At 40.6% G+C, this 21,924-nt stretch overlaps 3 protein-coding genes across 4 annotated transcripts; 2 read left to right on the plus strand and 1 right to left on the minus strand.

Annotated features, from left to right (window-relative positions):
- Window positions 1-4,662: 4,662 nt before the first annotated feature.
- LOC111648855 (syntaxin-2-like) lies at window positions 4,663-9,217 on the plus strand. 2 transcript variants are annotated; one of them, XM_023398592.2, is made up of 9 exons: window positions 4,663-4,730; window positions 5,058-5,120; window positions 5,202-5,301; window positions 5,840-5,914; window positions 6,358-6,431; window positions 6,668-6,776; window positions 7,766-7,839; window positions 8,123-8,260; window positions 8,372-9,217. In XM_023398592.2, the coding sequence occupies exons 2-9, from the start codon at window positions 5,073-5,075 to the stop codon at window positions 8,564-8,566; spliced, it is 813 nt and encodes a 270-aa protein (XP_023254360.1). In that variant the 5' UTR covers window positions 4,663-4,730; window positions 5,058-5,072; the 3' UTR covers window positions 8,567-9,217. The 2 variants fall into 2 exon arrangements, with proteins under 2 accessions (XP_023254360.1, XP_087027425.1); XM_087171299.1 differs by lacking the exon at window positions 4,663-4,730 and adding an exon at window positions 4,751-4,823.
- A 1,285-nt stretch (window positions 9,218-10,502) lies between these two features.
- pgam2 (phosphoglycerate mutase 2 (muscle)) lies at window positions 10,503-12,605 on the minus strand. Its single transcript, XM_023398594.2, has 3 exons — window positions 12,092-12,605; window positions 11,682-11,862; window positions 10,503-10,997 (listed from the first exon to the last, which is right to left on the minus strand). Exons 1-3 carry the CDS (start codon window positions 12,506-12,508, stop codon window positions 10,828-10,830), a joined length of 768 nt encoding a protein of 255 aa, XP_023254362.1. The 5' UTR covers window positions 12,509-12,605; the 3' UTR covers window positions 10,503-10,827.
- Window positions 12,606-16,661: 4,056 nt separating this feature from the next.
- nefla (neurofilament light chain a) lies at window positions 16,662-19,645 on the plus strand. The gene is made up of 4 exons (XM_023398590.2): window positions 16,662-17,707; window positions 17,805-17,929; window positions 18,436-18,884; window positions 18,982-19,645. The coding sequence occupies exons 1-4, from the start codon at window positions 16,667-16,669 to the stop codon at window positions 19,347-19,349; spliced, it is 1,983 nt and encodes a 660-aa protein (XP_023254358.1). The 5' UTR covers window positions 16,662-16,666; the 3' UTR covers window positions 19,350-19,645.
- Window positions 19,646-21,924: the final 2,279 nt, after the last annotated feature.

The following is a 21,924-nucleotide window of genomic DNA, read 5'->3' on the forward strand; positions in this document are numbered from 1 at the left end:
GTGTGTGTGTGTGTGTGTGTGTGTGTGTGTGTGTGTGGACTTGTTCTACTACATTCGTGGGGCCAATAGCTTTAAGGGGACCGAATTGCTGGACCCCACAAGTTTAAATGGTTGCTCGAGAGTTGACTTGGTTTTAGGGTAAGAATTAGGTTTAGGGTCAGGGTTGGGGGTTGACATCCAGATGTGATGGTTACAGTTAGAGTTATTGAATGTATCATGTCAATGATGGGTCCCCATGAATATAGTAAAACAATGAAGAGTGTGTCTGTGTGCATTTGATTCAAATCCTGTATAAAAGATGGTGTTAAGACTTGGGAATTATTCCATACGTCACAATCTGCCTACCCTGACTAACACATTTATTATCCCATAAATAATTCAAAATTACACTTACAATATTATAACGCCAGGTGACAGTAATACCTGATCCATGTATTTTAATTCTAGTCAGTTCTGCTCTGACAAGATTACACAGAGAGGTATGCGACACATGCTACAGCTGGACCTTCCCCCACTGGTGTCCTACTGCTGCTTCGCTGGGGACTCATCATCAGCGATGTAGTGAAATTGCTTCCCAGCTGCCTGCCTGCCCACTCTGGGGTGTACCCGTCCGCGAAATCACTGCTAAGCACTGCTGAGCCTGCCAGCAAGCATTCATTATTGATTTTCATTGAAAACTGTTAACATGAAAAAGTGTGGGCCAGCACTGCTCCACTGGTAGATCATGGCATCAGAACTACAAGGTTTAAGAGTTAAATTCCCTCTGGGGCCACTGCTGGCTATGGTTAATAAAAGTATGGTACCTTTTGATTTTAGCTTCATTCCTCTGACTCTTCATTCCTCCTCTGCTTGCTCGGCTGGTACGCAACCACTCTGCTGAATGAGCTAATTCAGGGTGACGCTACAAGACATTGTCTCTGCGAAGGAGTCCCACCAAACCCTGCATTACAATGGTATGTTACAACTCCATCCACATTTATAAGCTCCATCACTGTTATCCCACGGAACCATATTGTCTTGAATGTAGAGGGACAAGAATACTGGCAGAGAGAACTGGCTGGTACATCTGTTTTAGCTTTAGTGTGAACTGGACAGACTGCTAATTAGTAATTAGCAGCTCATTATTGTCTGGACAGGACACTGGCCAAGAACAACAGAATTACCTATGCGAGGCACTGCAGGTGTAGCCTGACCAGGGACTGTAGGAAAATGTGTATAGTGGTCCATCATGTAAAACCCACTTATGAGACTCCTTTGTCATTTGTTCCTCCTACACCTTTTTTCATAAAGGGTAAAATAACTTTGTTGTAAGTGTTGTGCTCCACAGCATCACTATTACATTATCATAGCGATATGTTACTCTACGAAATTGCTATATGGTTTTCTTTTGCTGAGTCAGACACCATGAAGTAAACCCCCTCCTGATTTTCTACCAGTGGATGCTGTGGATTCTATTTTCTCTGATCTATTGAAAGTGCACAAAATATTTGTGTTGTCAAGTAGATATTGGTTATTCATTATTATATGTGGATCTCTCAGAAAACTTGGCTCTAAGTTGCTTGAATTACGCTGAAATGCTGATTTAGGTATGGATTATCATACTGAAAAGAAAAAATGAACTTTCCATCATCCGACTATAATGTTGAAGCTACCTCTAGTGGTAGGAAGATGGAGATGCATCAAATGACATAAAAATCTAAATAAGGTGAAATTGTATTCATATCAAAGTATATTAAAGTCCAGAGATATATACCAGATAGGTTACGTTGCCTCAGAAAAGAAGAATGTTTGTGGGTCTATCCTTAATGACTAACACATGTATAAAACCAAAGAGGAGTCTTAAGGGAAGCAAAGAGGTGCAGTTAGTTCAAGGTTGTTGTTTATGTTGAATGTTCAAGCCACTGTGAGGGCAAGTCTTCAACCTGCTAAAATGTTCAAAAGACAAAGCAGTTGTGCTCTGACCTTCTCTTATAAAGATGTAAAACATACGGGTCAAGCAGTGTATCAGAATTTCCATATTTTCTACAGCAGATATTAACTATTGTACATGCACTGCTGCAACCTAAATGGTACAGAAACACTAAACTGGGGCTTTAGATAATTTTGTTTACAAGTAATAATTTCGAACCTGCATAGCTGTATTGTTGAAAGCTTTTTTCAGCTTTTGAAAATGGGAACATTGTAAAATAATGAAACAACTCTACTACAAGTTTTGAGACATATTTCCATATATTCAAATGACATCAATTTTGTATTTTTAGGATAATACACATGACAAAGAAATGAAGGACTGCCTGAACATGTGTTTGATAGCAAGATTATTGTCTGCCAGTTCGTGAGCAAACATCCTGCCCCACCCTGATAAGTGTGAGGATCCTTCTGCCTTAGGTCTGAGATATTACAGTCAGAATGTGCAGCATTCATCAAGTTAAAATACTACTGTGGCATTTTGAAAATCACTTCAAATTCAAAGTAAAAAGAAACAGAACCAAGTCTGTAGCATTTGTCTTGAAAAATTGCATAATAACTAAAGCCTGATTTACTCGTGATCCCTGGTAAAATAATGGAAAACATTCTGTGCACCAAGAAACAGAGATACCCACAAGCACTCGCTGCATTATTTATGAAAACCAACACTTCTGATTGGACACAGATGCTTTTCGCTGTGTGTGTCACTCATGTGAAAAGAAGGATCTGTTATTGATTTCGTCTGAGGTGGCAGATGCAGTGATCCTCCCCTGTATCCAAGCACAGACCCATTTCCAGCTCTGTGGAGTGACAGAGGAAGACTCAGGCCGTGTACAGTGACACGAGGCAAGTTGATCACATACTATTACAGAAACAGATCCATTCACGTCTGTCAATTCCAAAACTGATGCATAAGAGGGTTTTTGGTTTTTGCTTGTGTGATAATACAATTTTTGAAACCAAAAAGTTAGATTTATTCAAGGTAACCAATGAGTTATAGGCCAAGGATTAACAATAGTCACTATTATTATCAATGCTTACTATTCATTTTACAACTTGCAGCTGTGTCCATCCTGCTGTGATAAAGGGTCTGTCAGATGTGTATGTGACGCAGAAGTGTAGAGACATTAGTTTTAGCATATAGAGAACGAAGCTGCTTCCTTTCATTTTTACCGTAGGTTATACAATGGATTTTTTTTTTTATGCAGGTGGGCTTTTAGTGCAATGTAATGACTTTGAATTGGTTCTGGAAAATGTCTCACTCTTTGAGCAATTTATTTCTTAACAACACTTGGGATCCATTTGAGACCATTTATAATTACATCTGAGGAGCTTTTTACGAGAGCTATGCATGAAAGTCCATGAAAATATATTGTGTATTTAAGCCAACTTCATAAATTACAATACAGCTCTTTGCATTATATTAATCTGAAGTGTATCAGTATGTATGTGCTTCATAAGAACATTTGAATATACAGAACAAACACTCCCTGCGATGAATTACAAGAACATCATATGTCAGAACTTGACGGCATTCGTGGTGCTATTAATCTGCGTCTGTGCAAACTGAACCCTATAGCCCTGAAGTTTACTGCTTAGGAAACAGCAGAGTTGTAAGGACTATGGATGTAGATCCTGCAGGTCCTGCAACTTGGTTTGGTACTAATCTTAGTGATCTCGTAGCCTAGGACAAGGAAAAGAGTGACAAATACTGTTTAGAGTAAGAAAATTATTTATAATTCAATGTGCTAATGAACAGACTTGTAAAAATGTCATACACCAAGGGAGCTTGTGAAAAACAGAACAAAACAATGAGGTTGATGAAGTTTTTGAATTAGTTTAGTTTTTCAGGGACATTTCCCCCTTAACAACTAAGACTGAAAATGAGCCCAGAATTCCAGTGATATTACTCACAAATATAAAGCCCATTCTGTCCTATCATACACATAGAAGCACAGGTGTTAGTGATAACACTAACGATGACTATTCAAGTGTCCTAGCAAGGAAGCATGCATAAAAGCAGGACCCTGTAATCAACACAGCTCAATGGAAGTGAGCCATCTTTAATTTATTACTCACACCAGTGCTTTTCCTACTGTGACATGTAAGCCCATGGGCCAAATTTAAATATATGGCTACTGTTTATGTCTTCCCAGCTTTACTAATGTGCTTTGGCCAAACATTTATGTGTATCAAATAGCTCTTGTAAAATTAAATCAGTTGTCGATGCAGATTAATGTCCACCAGATATAGGTCTACTGATGGGTGAAAGTCCAGTTGGTCTAAATTTGTCCTGTCTACAATGTTAAAACCCCATTTTTTGGATGAATATTAAACATAGTACATGTTGCATTACAATCTGCTAAAACCTACCAAACTTGTCTAATTTTAACACAGAAATGTGACTCTAAGTACATTTTTTTTATTAAGCTGGGGTCAATGTATGAAGGTAGTTTATAGCGCCACCCCCAGGTAGGCTGTAACACCACATACACACATCACATGAAACTTTAAGTAGGCTGCATTTAACGCAGGCAGCCATTTGACAGGCGAGGGAAACCCCTCACCCGCTTCTAAGAGAATGAACAGGTGTTTCAGTTTTACCTGCTCCGTGTAGCTGTAGCTTGAACTCACAGGTGGTGGATGGGCTCTTTGATTGCTAGCGTCTTGGGTTTTTTTTTTTTTCTCGGTAGCGCGCACTCGTGCGCGCGCTCTTTATCATACAGGTGCGCTCAGCCCAGCCCACTCAGGAAACACAGCAGGTAAATGTCGACTCTTATCGTGAATACCGAAAGTAACAGAAATATCCGTTAGAGGTTGTCTTACTTCTCCTTTTTGTTGTGGGGCAGATGGCAGTAAGTATTTAACAACAGTAGGTTTTGGGAGTTAACAGACTTCACCTCGGTCGCCTGAGCAGAAGAAAATGGCTGTAACATTCAGCTGATGTGTCTTATAGCATCAGCGTATATTTGTTTGATTTTTATTTTGAATAGACGATATTAATGTTGTTAAATGTAAAGGACTTTTCCTCTGCAGCCACAGCTGGTGTTCGTACGAAGCCTAATGAACTCCCTCTTTTTTTTTAACAGCAGCAGCGGGATAATATGAAAGATACAGAGAGCAAAATCAACATGGAGGAATTTTTCAAAACGGTAAACTTCCCATAGCTTGCTTGTGTTTTGTCTCATCTAATTTCCAAATAGCCTAATGTAAGTGTATTTATGTGTGTGTAGGTGGGGGAGGTGAAAGGCCTCATTGAGAAAATCTCTTGTCAAGCAGAGGAGGTAGAGGGGAGACATGGCGTCATCCTCTCCTCTCCAAACCAAGACAAGAGTAAGTACAGAGCATCTCTTTCATAGTTCAAATAACTTTGCATTTTATTAGAGTTGCCCATGTGACCATAACAAGTTTTCAAATGACAGGAAAGTAGAAATTTGATTCCTTCACTATTGTGCTGATTCTTTCAGAGATCTATCTCCTCCTTCAGGGCGCACAACACTGAAAAGACAAACAGAGCAACAGAAACATGAATGCTCAGCAGCCTTTGACAAACACACCTGTGCCTGTTTGTAGACAGTGTAACAGGTATTCTGTAGAGTAATAAATAGGAAAAGGTTAATTAGATGTAATGCATAGAAAAATGTAACACGTTATACAGAACCATATCATGCCTAGGCAAAAGGCTGGATATGAAGTACAGAGGACACTAACAAAGCTGCTATTATCAGAATATTAAACTTGTTAAATCCATTATTTAGACAAAAGCACAATACATACAAAACCTAACCATTCTTTAGATGATAGTCATCTTTAATTGTTAATTATTCCTTCTTTAAAGTGATTAAGTGAAGCGAACTTATGTCATTCTTAGGAAATAAAGACAAGCTGGAGCAGCTGAACAGTGACATCAAGAAGAACGCCAGCTTGGTCCAAGCCACGTTAAAATGTGAGTGGAGATAATTTTTTTTGAGTCATTCCACAGTGTGCTTCTGTGCAATACATATAATATAATACATAGTTTTCCATACATCAGTCTTTCAATGTGCAAAGTTTTGATTGATATGAAGCTGTGTAGCGTCAGTGTTTGTGACAGTGAGGAGGAACTTTGCAGCACATCACACCTCAATTTCTGGGTCTGTATAGCTCATAGCGCAAGATTTCACTTGCAAATGGATAGAAACAGAAGACTACTGCACTCCACTCTACTGCTGGTCGTCACTGTCACAGGATAACAAAACAGTTCACCTGATACTGTGAATAGATAAAAGAATCTTAATTATCATTAGCAAACTTTAATTAGCCAAGATCTTTTTCCTTTATATGGTGAGGGGTGCCTTTGAGTTTTAATTGAGGTTTTAAGGTGGATCTGTCCCGTGTTCTTTCTTTCAGCAATGCAGAAAAACTCGCATGTGGAGGAGAATGGTAAAACTGCCTCAGTAATCCAGCGTATAGAGAAGAACCAGGTTTGTGAATATTTTATTTTGTCTAATGAGCCAGATGCCAAATAATGGTCTACTCTTTATTGTATATAATAACATCCCTCAGGAAAAAAAATCCTGGAAAACCAAAGGGGTTTATTTCACAGTGACCTTTCCTGCACCTGACAAAATCACTACTGATAATGATCTAAGTACAAAATATTTAGATTGATTCCTTTTTAATTTCTGGCTCAGTAATCTGTTGACTCTCTTTCAACCAGTACTCACACCTGACCCGGTGGTTTGCTGAAGTCATGCGGGGCTACTATAATGCACAGATATCCTTCAGAGAGAAATGCAAAGCAAAAATTCAAAGACAACTGGAGATTGGTGAGTTGCCAAAAACAAAATGAAACCTAAACATAAACACTTAGTTCCAGTTCTCCGGGAACTCCTTACTAACAAGAAAACTTGTGGTGGTGTGTATGTGAATACATGGGCAGGAGTTTCTCTAATAATAGCTCTTCAGATAGTCAGCAATGGTATAATGTGGGAGTGGTTATTATTTCCTCCTTGCAATTGGATAATTAGTACGAGTGAGAAACTTAGAATTGAATTCAACTACAGCATCTACCTTTAATTACTCTTTCCCCATCAGTGTTTTATTTTTTTAGGATTAGGATTTTTTTTTTCATAGTCTACTCCTACACCCACTTATGTTTTAAGATTATAGCCAACATGCAGTGTATTAAAAAAAAAAAAAAAAAAGTATGTTTAGAATTTGTATAGTTTTCCTTTTTCCTAGAGTCCGTCTGCTACATTTAAAACAGTGCAGGTCATTTTAAAACAATCATTTGAATTCACAGGAGATACACAGCTGTTACACCATGTTCATGTGTCCCTTTGAAAGTTTCCTGTCTGTTCAGTAAATGAGCTCTAGATCCTTTCATGAAGAGCTGTTTTCTGCTCTCCAAGTATTGCTTTTCTTCAGTCATTTGATTCACATAAATAGATCAAGGCAGTATCTTACCTTCAGATTACACACAGATTGTGGTTTACACCAACAGTATTCCTAACTGATTTTGGTTTGGGGAAAGTAGCATGGCAGTAAAGAAGCGTGATTACGCCATCATGTGGCAAGCAGTTAAAATGCATGTTATTTTGTGATTGTCCCTTGGCAGCGCACATTTATGAAAACAACACATAAGAGATTTGGGCTGTCATTAGTGATGTCTGTCAGTGAAAATGTCACTAAGAGTCACCGCATATTTTTTCTGTTTATATACACACTTGTTTCTGAGGTGACTGTTAAGCTCACCTGAACACCATGTACATTTGGCTGAAAATCTCTTTGAACTCAACTTTTATGTCTGTTTCAGTGGATAAAGAGATAACAGATAAAGAGTTGGAGGAGATGCTGCTCCGTGACAATCTTGCCATCTTCATATCTGATGTTGGTGGAATTTCATTAAGTTCTGTTTCACAAAAAAATGTCTGTGCAATAGTTGGTAATACCTACTTTAGTTTTGTTTTTGTTATTGATCACTTAGGTATTGTGGTGTTTATTCTTGTATCTATTGTTTGTGTGTTATGATGTGTTTTAACAACCAGGTGAAGCCTATTGTTGTTGTTGTTGTTGTTATTATTATTATTATTATTATTATTATTATTATTATTATTATTATTATTATTACATACATATAGAATGTAATGTTAAGCTTGGATTTTTCTTCAAGATCAGCTCTGGTGGTCGGATTTCAAGCGAGTCTCTGAGTGAGATTGAATCTCGTCATCAGGATATAATCTGCCTTGAGTGCAGCATCAGAGAGCTGCATGAGATATTGACTTACACTGCCATGCTATTGGAGATACAGGTAAGATAGCTGCCTCATTTGCATCCAATTTTTTATGATAACAGACATAAAAGAATATACTTAAGTCATGAGACCATAATCTGACTGTCAGTTATGTTTTTCTTCTTTCAGGGGGAGCTGATCAATAACATAGAAAAGAATGTGACGAGCGCTGCAGAGTATGTATTTGAGTCCAAAGCAGAAACCAAGAAAGCAGTCACGTACAAGAAAAATCCATACAAGATAGCATCTCCGCCAAGCTTCTTCAAACTCTTCAAGAAGCAAACTGCTACTGATCAAAACACCTCAGACTTAAACCATGACTGAGCTCCTGAACCTGTTTGAACATTGACTGCACCAAACATCCTGCTCAACATCAAAGCCTGCACACGATGGAAGACACTTCATCTGATTACAGTACATTGCCAGTCTGCCACCTCAGATGGCTTCTTTCTAAGGGATAATGAGGAAGCTGTTATTTTTAACTTTAATCGTGACTTTGAATCTGAACTGCTGTAATAACGACCTGTCAAATGAAAGAGCCAAGGCTGTGGACAACCCTTGCAAGCCAGTTTGGGAGGACTACCTGTGGACTGCTTTAAAGGACAAATGTAGAGGACACTATGATACTGACACAAAACAACACAATTTTAACTTCTTTGTTAATGTTTACAGACTCCCAATACTTGCCATCAGACATTTCCATTGCAATAATTAAAATGGTAAAAAGAATCTTTTCATACACTCACTCCGCTGGTGTTCCTCTTAGTGGCCAGTAGGTGGCATGACAGCATTAGATGCAAATCTCAATCATGATCACTTACTTTTTCTCTGCAGTCCTGCTGGTGTTTTGGTCTGATACTGTGTGTTTTACTAATTCAATGTAATATCAGGTTGTCTGGTAGTAAATTCAGTTGTGGTGATAGACTGTAAGACTACAACAATCGTAAATTAAATCAACTGTGTGTGGTAAATTTGTCCATTTGTTACTGATGTTTCAATTCTAAAGTCAAAGGAGGGTAAGACAGGATTGCAGTGACTACACATACCTGAATCAATCATCAGAGACCTGTGTAAAAGCCTTTTAGCTGTAAAATATTTGGTCTAGGTATTTTTTTTTTTTTTTACAACTTTTTATTTAGCTACATCATCAGGTTAAAATTTTAATTTGTCCAATACGTAGGACAAGTCACATTCCCATTCGTCCCAGCTGTACTATTTGTTTTGTGCTAATAGTTAATATTAGCATTTTAAATATCAGTATTCTAACACTGTCATTGTAAACACATTATCGTTTAGCTCAAGACACTGCTTTGCCAAAGTACAGCCTCACAGATCAGTTAGCGTGACCATTAGTCTTGTCTTGTTGTGTGTCTAACTTTGTTTCTATAAGTTGTGGGGTAACACCTGAAAATAATTACCTAAATGTCTACAAGAAAACAATATGCTTGCAAGGACATCTGAAGCATCTGACTCCTTCAAGTACAAGGAATGCAGTGCTAAAATGTCTTTCACATTAATATACATGCACATGGCAAATAAAAGGAAAACCAACGTAAAGTGTCTAAAAAAAGGTGTTAAACCACTAAGTCAGATCTCCATGACAGATTTTTAAGCCTGAAAATCTATTCAAGGGATCCACGTATCCATTTGGGACGAGATCTGGTGAATGGAAATATCCTAGCAAATGAAATGCATCCTTTCCATGCTCACCAACCCATTCAGTGACCCCTAATGTCCTGTAGAAGGGGTATAGAGATCACACCTGACAGGACAGAAATGCTTCTTCATGGAATAGAGCTAATTACTCAGAATAATTGGTATTGATTTGCAGTGATGCTTTCTCTAAGGGGACAAGTGGAGCCAAACATAGCTGGGAAAATACCATTTGTATTTAAGTATACAATACTGTATGTAATAATTATTATCCTGCACAATATTTTCAATCTGATTTATGGGAAAAAACTCAGACAAGCCTTTTCCTGCATCATGGGAATGCTGCCAGATGAACCCACTGACTTATCTCTCAGACTTTGTATCTCTCTCTCTCTCGCTGTCGCTCTCTCTCTCCCCTCCTCCTCCCACTCTCTCTCTACCTCCTAGATAAGATTTCACAGCACCTTTGGATTTTGCTGAAACCACTGATTTCCGAATGGGAAACCGAAGAAGAAGAATTGGAGTAAGAAACAAGGATGACAATGTAATTTTAACAAAGAAAAGGGGGAAAGAGACGATAAGGAGAAAAATTAGACACAGGCCTACATAAAAATATGGTTTCTTTATTGGTTGTGCCAGGGTGGTGGGGCCCTCAAAATAGGGCCTGATCACAATTTAAAAGGGCTGAGTGATGTGTGGCTGCATAAAATATGAGGCCAGGCTGTCTGTTTGAATTGACAGGTCATCCCTCTGTCTGTCATTTAAACAAACAGGGCTAATGTGCTGAAAATGGCCAGACTCCAAAAGAACCATTAAAGATTTCCTCAGTTGGAATGGACAACAAAGATGGATAAATGGGTAGGACGAAAGGTTGAAGGACAAAGGGGGAACAGTCTCTTTTTCTGCCTCCTCATGGAGCCTCCAGAGCAGGTTTACTTCTTGGCTTTGCCCTGGGCAGCCACAGCCTCCATGGCCTTCTTTACGGTTTCTGCATCACCAAGGAAAGCCATGGGCTTAATGGGCTTCAGGTTTGCATCCAGCTCATAAACAATTGGGATTCCTGTGGGCAGGTTCAGCTCCATGATGGCTGCATCAGACATACCTAGAGAGACAGGCAGATAAACCAGACGGGTAGACATGCAGATCAGCAGACAGAACAGAGTGAATGTAATTGATACAATATAAAAGTGTCTGTCTGGAGCCCAGCTTGGCATACAGGAAGGACACTGGTCTTACATAATGAAGGCTTTCAGCAAGGCAGGTTCTCTTTCTATCTGATCATATTCTAAGTTATTTTGGTTACAGCAATTTGTAACATATAAGAAATTTGATCTACTTCTGTCTCTCATCCTTAGCCCTGACATCTACCATTCCCGTCTGACATTTACTTTTGACCTTGAGGCGCTCTGGCTGTGTAACTACCTTAAACTACCTTATCCATGTCTGGACACTCCTTGAAAAAGTACAACCTTTCTACATAAAGGTCGTGACTGTAATGGGAACCAGGCTCATGACCCTCTCCCCTGTCCCTGAGCTGTAGTGTGAGAGTCCCTGCATGCTATTTTTAAACACTGTAATCCACAACTGTGTGAGTGTGTGTGTGTGTCTGACTGATTATCTAATTCTTGGTCTTGTATGCAAATGCAAATGCAAAAAAAATCTTTGGTTAATATAATATTGCATTTTTGTGATTTCTGACTTGCTGCCAACATCCACATCTACCTATCACTGCAGCATTTTCTTCTTCATTGTCTTTTTCTATCCCCCTGCCGACTGCAATGCTCACCCTCTAAGTGCTTGACGATGCCACGGAGGCTGTTGCCGTGGGCAGCGATGATAACGTTCTTTCCAGCTTTGATTTCAGGAGCAATGACATCGTTCCAGAAAGGCAGGGCACGGGCGATGGTGTCCTTCAGTGACTCACATGTGGGCAGCTCACCGGCCTTCAGGCCCTTGTAGCGCCGGGACTGGAGGTAGTGAGAACAGCAGAAGTTAGTTTACTCCCACAACAATTGACAGAAGTTACATAACTAACTGATAAGGCTGCTGAGTAAAGGTTGGTGCTCTTCAAAATGAATTTATAGCTGCTTTATAGTATTTATTTGATTAGTTTTAATTGGTTGGAACTGCTCTTTACATGCATTACATTATTGTATTGCTTCCGCTAAATGAGTCTTTTCCTGTAGTTTTTCTCACCTCACTGATGATTTTGTGGTAAGGATGGTCCTTGTCCATGGGGGGAGGTGGGATGTCAAAGGAACGGCGCCAGATCTTCACCTGCTCCTCACCGTGCTTCTCAGCTGTCTCGGCCTTGTTGAGACCAGTGAGGCCTCCGTAGTGGCGCTCGTTCAGGCGCCAGGTGCGGATCACAGGGAGCCACATCTGGTCTGTGCCCTCCATGATGGTCCACAGGGTCTTGATGGCACGCTTCAGAACGGAGGTGTAGCACACATCAAACTTCATGCCTGCTTCCTTGATGGCATGGGCTCCACGCTTAGCCTCCTCCAGACCCTTCTCACTGAGGTCAGCATCGAACCAGCCGCAGAAGCGGTTCTCTTGGTTCCAGGAGCTCTCACCGTGGCGTACAATAACCAAACGATGCGCGGCAGCCATGCTTGCAGTGTTTCTCTGGGGTTTACCTTAAACCAAACACAGTACCCTCAGCCCTTCTAAGCTGTGCACACACACTGGCTGACAACAGTGAGCCCAGGCCAGCATACCACACTCTTTTTATAGCAGCATGGATAGTGGCAGTGCATAGCAGACAGGCCTCCTTTACTTTCCACCTGTGAGAGGCATTGACACACTGATGGACATACAGAAACAGCCAATAGAACCAGACCTCTGGTGGGCCGGTGGCTGGGAAGGCCAGAGGTCAGATATTAAGCAAAAATAGCAACATGACTTTTAAACTGAGATCAGTCAAACAAAAGTGTAAAGATCAGAGTTGGCTGTAAAAAGGCACCTCGCTCTCAGATGAGCAGTTTCAGCACTGAGAGAGAAACTGCAGCTCATTACACTGTAAAGAGGTCATGTTTTCAGTAAATATTAACAATGTTCACAGGAAAGTTGTTATGCGGTAACAAAGCCATTGTCCCTACAGGTCCACTCAGTTTTACCACAGTGGGAGGGGAAAAGTCCTCGGGCAACATGTTGCCAAAGCACAGCTGAATTAACAGCTGCGTATAGCCCTGATCTGCTTTCTCTTACTGTACTTGAAGCTGCCAGTAACAGCAACTATAACCACAGCTGCTGCTACTTCTGCTACTGCTACTGCTATTACCACTACCAATAACAATCATTGTTAATACAATTTCAGTAAAATCAAGAACTGGAGTAAATCTGGAGAAACAGAAAAAAAGGAGGAAAGAAATGTTAAAGAACATATTCCTCCCTAGAGATCTATAACTACATCCTGGTTTCATAAAGGCCCAACCTGTTCCAACCTGGAAAAAAAATCATCATATGTTATCGAATCATCATAAAAATCTCCCTCTTATCTTTAAAATAAAACATATGGAGGAATTTGTAAAGTGTTATTTCTGTCCATCACCTCTAGGAGTTGCTCTAGTACCAGTTACACAAATAAGTTTTAAATGCACCATGCAACATTTCAGTCTGTATTCAGTAAGATTGAGCAAACCATGGCAATATCTCAAACTGTTAGACTTTTTTTATGAGATAAAACACCTGAGAAATAAATCCTGAGGTTTTAGTAAGTTAATGTTTGATGCATTGTACACACTGTACCATGTTATTAATCTTAGCAGTTGTATATGAGGTACAGGCATGTGGCTAACTGCAAAGATCAAAGTGCCGCGTCTCATCACTACAACGTATTATTATACATAATAATTCAAGTTATTGTGAGTCTTGCTTCCAGAAATGTCTAGTGTTCCATCCTACTGGAAATATTATATCCCTCCGAGACATATAAGCCAAATATTGCGCAGTATCCTTCATGAAATGTGATGTGGGGAAGCAGAAGTGCACTGAAACTTAAAGGACAGAGATGAAAGTGCTGACAAAGCTTGGAAACTAAGCCACAGAGTCAAAGCTGAGCTGTCAAGCAAAGTCAAAGTCTATTGCCTCTTCAATTCAAGTTATGATCCATAAATATAAAATTGTATATAGTACCAATACAATAAATAGTCCACAAATATTAATGGAACTCCAGGCCTGATGTCAACCTGTATCATATGATCATGAAAAGGGGATGGGTTATTGTAATGTGCAAAGTATGAACTAACAATGCTGCCTAATTGTCAGCCTGCTTTAGATCATTGCATTGGTTTTGTGGCACATTCCCTGTATTGTATGTACTGCATGCTACCTGCCCAGCACCAAACAGCAAACAGCTACAGTTACACAGTGGCAGGGGAACATACTATAGTCAAACATGTAGCAGCTTAAGAGTTGTGCCAGCAGAGGCCAAAACAAAGCTGAAATAAGTGAATATTGAACTAGCAGTCACCAAATGCCCAGAAACACCAGTCACAGTCAGTGCTAATTTTGCTCTGTGTCTGGTGATGGTTGTTTATCTGTATCTGTTTTAGTGGGTTTTTTTCTGCCCCCGAGTCCCAAAAGTGGAATAATGCATCGTTACAAAGTTGATAAATACTTTTCATAATAAAGCATAAACATATTTAACCTCACCACTATCATCAACAAGAGAACAACTGTTCATTTTCTATTCATTTTAGAATATGGTTGCCCTATATTGCAAAGCTGCTGTTTTTCTTGAGTGTGTGATGCTTTCATCAGTTTCTTGATATTAAAAGTTACCAGAAATGCTAACAGTAATTATTTGATACTTACTTAGATTTATGTTAACTTCAGAGAGAAAATGGGCAACAACAGAAATTAGCACTTTAGGTGAATTAATTTGTTTGGGAAAAGAAACTAATAGTCTGCTCTCTATTTCATTTCCCCAGGTTCTGTAAGCAACTTGTCTGCCAAAAATCGCCCCGGTGCAGATTGTCAGACTGCTGTTAGGGTGGGAAAAAGTGTACACAGGGGAGATTGTGTGATCACCACTGTTACGATGACTCAGCCTGCAGCAGAGTCCATGCAGCTCCTACTGAAGTTCCCCACCTCCCACTGCCTGCCTGACTTCTGTTCTGGGCACAGCATCGTCTGTAAGTAGTGGGGGCCTTTGCTGCATAGGCAAATTACTGGATCGGGTCATGCATACACACACACACACACACACACACACACACACACACACACACACACACACACACACACACACACACAGATATTGCTGCAAAGCACTGCAATACACTTCATTTATTCACGGAGCTCAAAAGCAAGATGAACCGCCCAACGTAAACTTCACTGAGCCTCTGCATACTGTACCTGCACAGATATACACACACACTCCCACCAGTCACACAAGAGAAGAAAATACATGTCAGCAACTGTAACTGACCTGCTGGGGTAACTGTGCTGCAGATGAGAGGGACTGTTTGTCTTTTATAGAATTAGAAGAACAACCTGACAAAAACCAATTGCTTTTCCACTTTCTTTCCATAAATTAAGATGATCTCTTTTTTGAAGAAAGTTATAATATGAACTGTTCATGCTTTGAAAAGTAATTACAACGCTTGAGCTTTCCCATGTCAAATCACAACGATCACATTATGTACCAGTATTTATTAAATATTGTAAATGTCTTGTGACATTGGCACAGACAGGCATGTATAGACCAGTCACTTTTGTTTCTACCTATATTGGTGAATTAAGGTAATATATGCCTTTAGTTTTCCACAAGGTCAGAAAAAGAAAAATACAAAGCTGAAAGTGTATAGTAAACATTATTAACAAAAGAAAACTTCAAACAGAGGCTGCAAGTTTAACAGTAGAACTTAGTGATGGACCAAGAAATTAAAACAATTCATTTATGATATTTCTACTAATTGTAATAATTTCAATTTCAGTTACACTGGTTTGCCTGTGCTGTTTACTATAACATGTCACCTTCTGTTTGGGTGGGATTTTATCATTGCAGGTCTTTTGAGGTCATGATTGTAATTCTGCTCTCCACCAGAAGGAGAGATGCTGTGTCACGGTTGTAAAAATCAGGACAACCCCCCCCACCCCCCACCCCCCTCTCTCCTGCAGTGGGGATAGCACAACAAGCATGTTTTAGTCATGTTTTCGCTCTACATAATATATGGATCTCCTAACAAACTGCATCAGAATCTATTTGAAGTACTGCAGTGGTTAAGGTCAGGTCAAGGTCAAGGTTTCGGGTTCGACGTTAAAACTGGTGATGTGCTATATTTATTGTTTTGTATGCATTTATGTTTTTGTTCAGCAAACTGTGATAAATCTGTTTTATAATTCCATATCATGTAGAAACTCAGCTCCGTTGAACATTACTGTCAATGCCTAAGTCAGGACAAGATAAACAGGAGCATGTAGCTTTATAACTTTATAACATGTAATTTTTCCACTTATTCCCTCCTGTCTTTTGTTCTCTCCATCTTTAACCATTGCTTATTTTCCTCCGACACTCATTCCCATGGTTCCTCTGTCTCATTTCTTGCTGTTGCAGTGTAAGCCTATCGAGCCTGCATTGTCAGAGTTTGGGGAAAGCGCTTGCGTCAGAGCTCACTGTCCTACTATAAAAGCCCAGGCTGCTGCAGCAGCAAGCAGTCGAGGCTTAAACCTGAGCCCTTCGTACACCTCCACACGCACACACACACACACATACACACACACACAGAGGAGAGGGAGAGCAGCCAGTCCTCCCACGACTCAGCCATGAGTAGCATCGGATATGACCCCTACTATTCCACCTCGTCGTATAGACGCTGGTATGTCGAGGCTCCCCCTCGTGTGGTTACCAGAGGGAGAACCCACTCCATCTACTCTTCCCATGCCTCCCCAATGTCCTCCTCTCGTCTGCAGTACTCTTCTCCCGGCCGAGTGCTGCTCTCCTCCTCCTCACCAGCCTCTTCCCTGGAACTGGAGCTCAGCCAGGCGGCCCAGATCAGCTCTGACTTTCGTGCCGTACGCACCCAAGAGCGCAGCCAACTGCAGGATCTGAACGACCGCTTTGCTGGGTTCATTGAGAGAGTGCGTGAGCTGGAACAGCAGAACCGTGCTCTGGAGGCAGAGCTGCTGCTGCTGAGGCAGAGGCACTCTGAGCCGTCTCGTCTGAGAGCACTGTATGAGCAAGAGGCCCGCTCCCTGAGAGCAGCTATGGACGAGGCCAGGGCAGAGCAACAGGCTGTCCTGGGCCAGAGAGATCGACTGGAACAAACCCTGAGCGCCTTGCAGGGTCGATATGAGGAGGAGGTGCTGGCTCGTGAAGAGGCCGAGGGTAGGCTGATGGAGACCCGTCGTGAGGCCGACCAGGCTGCCTTAGCTAAGGCTGAGCTGGAGAAGAGCGTTGAAACTCTGCTGGAGGAGCTGGCCTTCCTCAAGAGGATTCATGAAGGTGAGGTGGCCGAGCTTCAGGCCCAAGTCCAGCTAGGCGTCCAGATGGCTGTAGAGTCTGAGGCCGCCACTCCGGATCTCTCTGGGGCTCTCAGGGATATCCGGTCCCAGTATGAGAGGCTGGCAGCAAGGAACATGCAGGCAGCTGAGGAGTGGTTCAGAGGAAAGGTGGGCTCCCTTACTGAAACTGTGGCCCAGCACAGTGATGCCGTGAGAAACTCGAAGGACGAAGCAGGAGAGTACCGACGCCAGCTCCAGGCCCGCCTGCTGGAGATTGATGCATGCAGAGGCCTCAATGAGTCCCTGGAGAAACAGCTGCATGAGATGGAGGAGAAGCAGAGTGCTGAGATAGCTGTTATGCAGGTAAGCAGTGGTGTTGCAGGTGTATTCTACTAAGATGTGTATTTGATTTTTTAGGATACATATATATGTAAGTCCTTGTGTCTTATCTTTTATTTAGGACACCATTGGAGAGTTGGAGGGCGATCTGAGGGGCACCAAACAGGAAATGGCACGCTACCTGAAGGAGTACCAGGACCTTCTGAATGTCAAGATGGCGCTTGACATCGAGATTGCTGCATACAGGTGAGAAGCAACTGCACTGGGATCAGAAATCCGGCTGGGTTTCTAAATATCAAAGAATCAGAGGCATCAAAGAGGTCTTATTAGTGTTAATTTTATTGTGTTAAAGTAGTGCACAAATCCCTTATTATGAGGAAGCATGAATTTTAGATAGATTTATAAGTTATTCATGAGGTCATTTAAGGTGAAGATATTTAACATTTAAGTATAGGATTGCATTAGCAATTTCAAACAAAGCTAGTATTTGTTATCATTACTTTTTATGTGATTTGATTGGCACAATGTATAGCAAAACTAAATATATTATTGATTTATGCTGATGTTTAGGTTCTCACATTAGAATAGAAAAGTCAAAAAGTCCAGGCCACCTTTATTTTGGTAAACACATTCTGAGATAAAACCCTATTCAGTGTGAAGTGTAAATAAATGGCCACTAACTAACAAATTTAAAAACTGTACTTCCTTTCTATTGCACTGCTCATCACCTGTCTTTTCACCAACCTGTACAGGAAGCTGCTGGAAGGGGAGGAGTCTCGCTTCAGCGTTGGAATGGCTGGGGGAGTGTCCTCTTTGTACAGCCACAGTTTGTCAGCGCCCTCCTACGCCCGGCCCGTCCTCTCCAGCCTGAGCTCTGGCGCCTCCTACCTGATGACATCACGCCTGCTCAGCTCCAGCGTCAGCACCACCGAGGGAATCATCTCTGCTAGTCACGCCCGGCAAGCAGAGGCCAGCCCACCCGCGGAAGAGGAGGAGGCAGCAGAGGAAGAAGAGGAGGAGGTAAAGGAGGAAGAGGAGGCAGAGAAGGAAGAAGAGGGAAGAGAGGAGACAGAGGAGAAAAAGGAGGAAGAGGAAGTGGAGAAGGAAGAGGAAGAAGGAGAAGAGGAGGAGGGAGATAAAGAGAAAGAAGATGAGGAGGAAGCTAAGGAGGGAGATGAAGAGGCCAAGGGGGAAGAGGAGGGTTAGTGCATCTTTTTTGTAATTCACTTTAATTGCTCAAATAAATGTTAATTAGTAAGGTCTTGATGACAATTAACAAAAATAATCTATTAATACAGGTGGTGATGACGAGGAGCAAAAGGAAGAGGTGACAGAGGCTGCTGAAGATAAGGAGGAGGAAGAGGACAAAGGAGAAGAAGAGGAGACAGAAGTCAAACAAGAAGCACAAGAGGAGGAAAAAACAGAAGGAGCTGATGACAAAGAAGAGGAGGCAAAAGAAGAAGAAAAAGAGGAGAAGGAAGAAGCAAAAAAGAGTGAAGACAAAGAAGAGAAAGTTGATGCCAAGAAAGAAGACAAAGCAGACGACAAAGATGACAAAGCTGCTCCAAAAACAGATGACAAAGCTGATGCCAAAAAGGAGAAGGATGAAGAAAAAGTGGCCATACCTGAAGCTGCAGAACAAAAGAGCACAAAGGATAAGAAGTAAGCCAGCAGCCTCAGCAAACTTCCGTCAAGACTGTCCACGTACAGACCACAGCTCGATAACCAGAGAGGCATCAGCGCTATCCTCTCAAATCTGCTTGTTAACATGGTGCTCAAGAAAAAAGTCTAATAGCCATTTACAGCAACAAATCAAGGTTAACTGCTTGCCAATATCAAAAGTAGTCCATAAAGGTCTGCTTGCACACTTCCTAATGTGAGAGTGTAATACAGTGTGTAATTGCTGAAGGCAAAAATGAGTGTGTGACTTTCTGGTGGTTGAATAAACAATTCTTAAAGCCATATGTGTCCTTGATTTTGAGTATGGTGAAGCATAGACAAGTCTTGATTTAAAGTAGACGGTGTTACAGTGTAGCTTTTATGAGAACTTGCAAGTCCTGGGAAACCTAATGTTCTACACTCACCTCAGCAGTGGAGTTTGAGATGTCTCAATTACTTCTGGCATTACAAAACAGTGAGACATTCCTGTCACACCATTACCTGTCAGATATACTGCTATCCCATTATTTATTATACAGCCTATTACAAAGGGTCTGCTGAAGTGAGACTATGTACCTTTGAAAAGAAGGAATAACAGAATATCACTCCTACAAATGAAAAACAGAGCAATAAAATCCACTTTTATTTAATTGAATACACTAGAGGGCTGTGTTACAACCTTACTTACTCTGGTATACCCCGTAGCTTATGCTGGACAATGCTTGCTTTCTATTGTTGGCAAACTTAAGTTAATTTTGCTGTGTAATTATGGACCTTATCTGTTTGTGCTATTGTTAAACTACATTTTAGCATGTCACAATGGTTTTATCACAAAAATAAAACACGAATTAAACACATTGTACCTACCAGGAGATATGTTTGTTGTTTCCTGCTTCTCAGGGGACGTTTTAAAACAACCCATAGATGTATGTCCATGAAACGACCATAATGAACACAGAAGAACTCGTACAGGATCAGAAATATATGAATTAACAATTACAACACTAATGTATCACCAAATAACCAACAATTATTTCTTCATCACTTGGTATAAAACAAAACATATGTAATACGTTTTAAAACAACTGACTCGAGGAATAAAGGGAAATATAGCGTCATTATTCTGTCGTTTCAGCTAATGGCTATAGGGGGCGCTATTGTGCAGCAAACGTTATAATATCCACGGATTTAGCATTGTACCCCTTTTAACGTTGTCAGCTAATGAGTATCAAAATTGTTGCAAAGGAATTGTTATATCCTGTATTAGTTCATGAATTCCGCTTCCTTATCAAAACCAGGCGCCTACGTTACCCAGAATGCAATCGATAGTGGACGGTTTTGTCAGAGATCCAGGTGTGTAGTGCTAATGTAGCTGTCTCCAGCCTCTAGCTTCAAACAGAGCGCAGGTAAGGTCACTTCTTTCAAACTCCACACCCCCAGGGTTTGTTAATTACAGACATGTCTTCAGCTCCAGCCGTTTATCAGACTACACGCAGTTCCCCCTGCAGCCAATGTTTTTAGCATGAGCAGTAGGCTAACTAGTTCTCCTCAGGTGTAAAATTGGTGGGGTTCACTATTAAACTTTACTCGTTTCTCATATTAAGTCGAACATGCGTAACTTTCGTTAAAGAGCGGCCTCCGTGGCTACAAGCGGAAATGATATGATCATGTCACTAGCAAATGTTTAAGCACAGTGTAAGAGTAGAGACGAGTCACGAAGTAAGTTAAATGAGTCAACAGCGTCAGTTAGGCTACACAGCAAGATTAAGTTTGCTGATATTTGTAAACTTTAGCCACCATAAGGTACTCCTCATACTAGACAGAAGCATAGACTCTAAGAATTGATTTGAGTGTTTATGTGTTTGCTGCTTATGAATTAAACTCTTCATTTTGGAGAGAAAGATTGGGATTTTCTTCTTTCAGAAATAACGTAGTATACTTTCACTAAGAGGGGTTGATTTCTACCATAAAACAACTACTGGAACATAAACACTGTCAAGAGGCCAAACTACCATAAAAACAACACATTTTCCAATTGTTAATGTATCTAAACAAAATGACAATTATCAGGGTAAGGCACAGTAATGTATGCCATTAGTTATTATACTTACATGTTCTTACAAATTAAGAGAAATTACGGTGATAAATCATATGAAAGTTGGGTCTGTTTTTCATTATATATTCATCATTATATATTATGTTATTTCATTAACAAGTAAAATATAAAGATTGGAACCCACTGAAATTAGTTAAGCTATATCTCTTTTTTTTCAATCAGCTTTGAGTGAGAGACAGTTTACCTTCTGTTTCAACAGTACTACATCTATAATCCTCCCTAATGTGATAAAAAGCCATCTACTCACAAACATTAGCCACCGACACCTGGTATCACCCAGCAGTGGCTCCATTATTTTATTCTCTTAAGTAGACATTATAGTAGGGATCATAGAGCCCTGGAGATGGGTTTGAAAAACTGATATTAAAATCTTTTTTATGTAGTGCAATTTATTTGCAGCCTGCCTCTCAGTGATAAAATTTTCATCATTCTCCAGCTTTATGTTGCTACTGACATAAAAAAAAAA

Source organism: Seriola lalandi, unplaced genomic scaffold, assembly GCF_002814215.2.
Source record: "Seriola lalandi dorsalis isolate HSWRI2012SDOR001 ecotype SW California unplaced genomic scaffold, Sedor1 jcf7180002049662, whole genome shotgun sequence".
Classification (NCBI taxonomy): Eukaryota; Metazoa; Chordata; class Actinopteri; order Carangiformes; family Carangidae; genus Seriola; species Seriola lalandi.